The sequence below is a fragment of the Triticum aestivum genome, chromosome 2D (genome assembly GCF_018294505.1).
Source record: "Triticum aestivum cultivar Chinese Spring chromosome 2D, IWGSC CS RefSeq v2.1, whole genome shotgun sequence".
Taxonomy (NCBI): Eukaryota; Viridiplantae; Streptophyta; class Magnoliopsida; order Poales; family Poaceae; genus Triticum; species Triticum aestivum.
The window spans coordinates 24,502,445-24,508,219 of record NC_057799.1 but is presented as its reverse complement, the minus strand read 5'-3'; the positions used below and the strand labels follow the sequence as shown (position 1 = coordinate 24,508,219).

General features: G+C 39.2%; 1 protein-coding gene across 1 annotated transcript in view; it reads right to left on the bottom strand.

The window, feature by feature from the left end:
* Positions 1-933: 933 nt before the first annotated feature.
* Positions 934-5,775, bottom strand: part of LOC123048424 (disease resistance protein RGA5-like) — a 6,553-nt gene continuing 1,711 nt past the window's right edge. The window contains exons 2-5 of the mRNA XM_044471527.1: positions 4,926-5,442; positions 3,456-4,334; positions 1,591-1,788; positions 934-1,173 (exon numbers count right to left, since the gene is read on the bottom strand). Of these exons, the coding sequence (XP_044327462.1) occupies positions 934-1,173; positions 1,591-1,788; positions 3,456-4,334; positions 4,926-5,442 (1,834 nt within the window). The remainder of the gene's footprint in view (positions 1,174-1,590; positions 1,789-3,455; positions 4,335-4,925; positions 5,443-5,775) is intronic.

Below are 5,775 nucleotides of genomic sequence, written 5' to 3'. Positions count from 1 at the left end.
GTGGGGGGTGGGGGTCTCAATTCTGGAATGGTTTACGACAAGATGGGGTAACCGTAGGAACGTGAGGTTTTGGCATGATTACTGGAGCAAATCAGCTTCAAAATTCCAGTTCCCTTGCCATGTGCCAAGCAGCTCAAAACCAAGATAGTTTAGTTTCTGAACCTTAGTGAATCCGGGTGAACTTATGCACACGCTGGAAATTATCATTCTCACTGATCGGGACGACTGGGTTGTGTGATGGCTCACTACTAACGAAATTGACACTGCCAAATTCATGTGTAGAGCACCGGCTTACATGGGAGTTACTGACACGCGTATGAAATGGTGTCAGCAGGATAGAGCCCCTCTTACAGGGAGCAATTTCAAAAGAGCAATGGTCCAGGCAATAGGCTTTTGCCGCTTTTGCAAGCACACTGAAAGTTTTGACCACCTATCTTTTTAGCTGGCCGGAACATGTGTGTGTGTGCGCCCTGGTTTGGATTAAGCAAATTGGGGGCGACGCATATAACATGTTATTCTGTTTTGGGCAAAGTGGCGTACTCCCAGGGACCTGGTTCTTGAGGCCAAACTTCAGCGGCGGCATCGATCAAATGATCCTTTTCCTGCAGCATCGGCGGGCTATTTGGGGATGGAAACTCAACTCCCAACAAAGAGAATAAAAATATATGTCAATGCATAATGAAGGTGTGAAGAACATAAATGTTAAGACAATTAAAGCAACAACGCATCAATGCAATTAAACTTTAAGTGGACAGGGTTCAAGCCAAAATGTTCTTCCCCTATTGGCAACATTCAGTTCATCATTACAAAAATCAGGAACCATATTATTTGCTATAGGAACACATCATGGAGTTTGAGTATTGACAATTTTCATAGAGCACTGAGAATTCTTCCCCGCGAAAAAAAGAACACTGAGAAGTCGTAGCTAAGGTACTAAGGATGAATGTAAACACCTATTGCATCTAAAAATTCCCCTGAGCACCCAAAGAAGCCAACAATAGTGCCATTTTTCTTCACTCGAGAGTGGAAAGGAGTTCCATGTAGCTGCCCAAAAGGCCCATAGGTACGTAAGTTGGTCACAAGCATAAGTGACTTTATGATGCTGGGAAATTGACCATATGGACCAAAAGTCCCTGAAATTTCAAGCACAAGCTCCGAGGGTTCTAGTAGAATCTGCAAAATCAGTGGTAATATCAAGCTTCAATTTTTTATTGGGAAAAAAATTGGCTAATGGAAAACTGCTCACATATGTAAATATTTAGAATAGCTCAGTTAATATTTGGAATTTGGGCACACAGTTTATTTTTTATATGTTTGGCAGCTCAATCTGTTTAAATTATCCGTTCATGTTTTGTATATAAAGAACCACTTCCCATTCTTAATTGTGTGAACCATACGTCTAATCTTTGTATTTCTGAATTTTAAAATTTATGTACAATAACTTTTTTTGATGTTAATAACACTCTATTAATTTTATTATCGTTTTTTTGTATAAAAATGATATTCATGTGTCGCACCTTTTGGAGAGTACATTTAAACTAGTTTGTCTTAACAATGTCTTGCACAGTGCATGAGAAGTTCATTACTCACCGTGTGGATGGTCCCACCAACACCACCCCAAAGAGGTGTCTCATGCAGATTCTCATTTTTGTCCAGGTAAGAAAATGCAAACGCATCTATAACATCACCACAGCAAATTCTCACACTTCTTAGATAACGTGGTGCCACCTTTATGTCTCGTTTTCTCCCTGTATTTCCTCCCCAGGGTCCAATCTTCTCAAGAATGATCTGCATTCAAGAGAAGGGTTAATAATTATAATATAAACCTTTCACGTATAAAGGGTGACATGGTATTGATTAGTCACAAGCTTAGTATACGAATAAATACTCCCTCTGTAAACTAATATAAGAGAGGGTGTAGTTCAGTATTTTTTTAATCAAGTATACTACATTGGGGAAAAATATTAACATAAATAATAAGCTTTGATTTCTTAACTTAATGTGTCCTTTGACATCTTATGTTTCTTATTACTTTTCGTAGTCAGGACTATTTCATTTACAATGACAACAACTATATCACTTGCTCATGGAGTGTGCCAATCAAAATTTGCACTATCAAAGTTCAAAAAATGTGATAGGGTAGATGTGCGAACGGGGATTAAGGGGAGATTGAACATATCCTTCAAACTTGAGGGCCTTGCTCTTCTACTCCAAGTTGGTATGACTGCTTATTTTTCTCAAACTAGGAGAGTACTATGAAGTATGAACTCTATATCCATTGATGTAGTATTACACCTGATCTCTCGATAACTATTATTATTATTGTTATTATGAAACAACTATGGTTGGGTGGCGACTACCGAGATATTAATTTTTTGGCGAGAAGACTACCGAGATATTGACATATGGCTCATGCAAGCAGACATTTGGCTCAACAAGCAATCAAAATTGCAAGACAAGTTAGCTTCTGGTTGAAGCATATGCTTGAAGGCTAAGCAAGCTTGCCACGTAGAAGCAAGTCAGCTTGCCATGAATGCTTCCTCTCAGCCTAGAGGTCAAGTAATCTTGTCAAGATAAGGCAGGCTTGACAAGAAGTAAAGTAAGCTCGTTAACAAGTCAAGTAATCTTGTGAAGCAAGATTGCTTGTGAGCTAATTTTAAGATAAATAATCTTCTTCAGGGAGAGATTTATAAAAAAGTACACGCTGAGACAACCAAGAGTTGAGTAGCTCATTTGTTTGTTCTTATACAGGCAACACCGTAATGAAGAAAAGGCTCCCGAACTTCTCAATGTAAACGTAGCGTTTTTACTGATCATGTTCTTCAGTTATCGTGCAACGTGTTCATCTTGTCTTAAATCGTGTGATTGCCAAGTATGGTAGAATGTCATGTGATCATCAAGGGTGATCTAACAACCTCAGTTTCACAATAATCATCTCTTTTATGATACAAAAAACATTGAGTTTATCTACCCACAAGAAAAGTTATAAGAATGTTATATTCCTTAAGTCAGCCACTGTTCTATTAGCAGATTGTTACTCAAAAAGAAGTTTGTGTGTTTGTGTGCATGTGTGTGTCTGTGTGTGTTTTCTCGAAGTTGGATAATTTCTATAAATAAACTTATTATAAACGGCTGGTGTCCAGATAGTCTGTATGAACAGTATTGTAATGAGAAGGCTGCTACCCTGATCAATCTATTAATCTTTTCACCCTGAAAAAAGAACAAATTATAATAGAGGTAATAAGAATAGTTGATTGAAAATTGATCAGTCGCAACAATGTATTGATGGATATAGAGTTTACATGTGAAAAATCACATTACATGTGCCGATTTGCTAGGTAGTCACCAAAAGGTGATGAAAAGGGAACATTTTAGGAATAAGTAACAAAATGGAACACTAACTTGGATCATGTACTTTTTATTTTGGTGCGACTAAAGAAGACAATAATTAATACCTCTTGTTCTTTGAATGCTTCCTCATCGAGTTGAGATTTCTCCTCATCCTCTATCATTTCATCTTCATAATATCTAATCACGTCAACCCTTGGATGCTTGGGATTCACATAGGATGTCTTCCTCATAGCAGCACCAGCTTCCTCCACCTCAATGAGACTGGAACCACAACAATGCATTCGAATTGTGACCAGCTTAACAGAATGGAGGTTCTCCAAGCCGACCTCAAAATTATTGTATTCATCCTTCGCCTCGCGAACCTGAAATGTAACCTCGAGGGTTTGAAGCCTTGGCATAGCTCCTTCTACAAACATGATCCCCAATGAATCATTGTGAATGTGAAACTCAGATAGGCACTTAAAGTTTGCATGATCAGTGCCGATAATCAATCTTTCTTCTGCCTTTTTGATTTTGTGCACAGTAACACAGAGATAATGCAAAAATGGGATGTTGCCGAGAGTGCCAAGGTCTTCCTGCTGGATTTTGTCTAGTGTGATGATTAAAGTGGATAGTTCTGAGAGTGAGGAGTTCATCCATTCTGGTAATCTAGGTATGTTGCCGAAAAAGTATCGAAGGTTGTGAGGGGTCCATCCTAAATCCACAATGAATTTTGTGGGAACTCCGGAAGATTGAATACTTATTTCCTTGATTTTTGTCAGCTTGCACAAAGAACATAGCAAATGTTTCTCATAGTTCTTGTCCCATGTTCCAGATAGCGAAATTTTAAGAATCCTCAGATCTGTAAGATAACCTAGTTCCTTTGAGAAGTTTGGAGAGGCACCCACACCAACGGTAGACAGAACCTGTAGGGATTTCATGGCTCCAATCCCATCTGGTAGCCTTACCGATGTTTCAATGTATAGGCACACAAGTTTCCTTAGCTGAACAATGGTTGATGGCAGATCAATTATGCCACTTTGACTCAAATCCAATGTTTGCAAACAATACAGATACCCTACTCCTTTTGGGAGTTTTGTAATATTTGTATCCCTTAGTCCTAGATACCTCAAATGAAATAAATTCCCAACACCATGAAGATGATGATTCTCCAAGTCGCGGCAACCTTCTAGATCCAACACTCGCAGAACTTGAAATCTTGAAAGAGGCGGCATCAATTTTGTAGCACTAGGAAAGATGATAAATGATCTCACATGGGACAAACTCACCATAGAAAGTGACATGGTGTTAGTTTCTTGATTGTTTTGGATGGATAATCGATGTATCTTCTTTGAAAGATCACTAGGTTGATGGCTATCTAATGTTGTGACAAAATTTTCTTCAGTTGACAAGGATGTGATCAAATCAAGGACCATATCATGTACACGACAAGCCCCTACGTTGCCACGAGAATCTACATGTTGTGGTTGAACTAGGCTTCGGTTAATAAGATCATTGAAGTAACCGAACCCCACTTTATATAAGGTATCCACATCACTTCCATGGACAAAGCCTTCGGCTATCCATCTTCGTACCAAGTGATCACTCAATATTGCATAATCCTCCGGATAAACACTCAGGTATAGAAAGCAGGGTTTTAGATGGGACGGCAAATCATAATAACTAATAGACAATATCTGACGCATGTTCTCCATATTGGGGAATTTCTCAAGTCCAGAACCAATTGATTTGTTCACAGTGTCCCATTCATGTATATTCTTTGATTTGTGAGACAATAGGCTGGCAATAGTAATGATAGCTAATGGTACACCATCACACTTTCTTATGATTTTCTGAGATATTTCTCTCAGTTTCACATGGCAACCATCTTCACTCCCAAATATTCTTTCATGGAACAACTTCTTCGAATCATCATGACCAAGAGGATTTAGTTTATAAATGTTACCGTCGATGGAAGAGCTGCATGATGCAGCAACACCAGCAATACGTGTTGTTGTGATTACTCTGCTGCTGCAGTTGTTCTCAACTAGTACAGTCTTTATACAGTTCCAAGCTGATTCGTCCCATATATCATCAACTATAATTAAGTACCTGTGAATTTGTAGCACCATATTAGAAAGTAAAACAAGGCAAAAATTGAGTAGCAACTAGCAAGTAAAGGGTAATTAAAACATATATGTACAATCGGGACTGGCTAAATGCAAGTCGCTTGAAAATTTGAATTAGGTCGGTCGATTTGCCATTATAAATTTGAGCAGTTCGATGACAAATGAGCGGTGATGCTCACAACTTCTTCCTCCTGAAAACATATCACACGATCTTCTTCCTCCCGCCGTCTGCTACCACCAGCCGGGCCGCCTACTGCTGTCACCCGCGCAGTCTCGCCGCACTGCCCTCCCCCAACCGTGGCTCACCGCCGTGCTG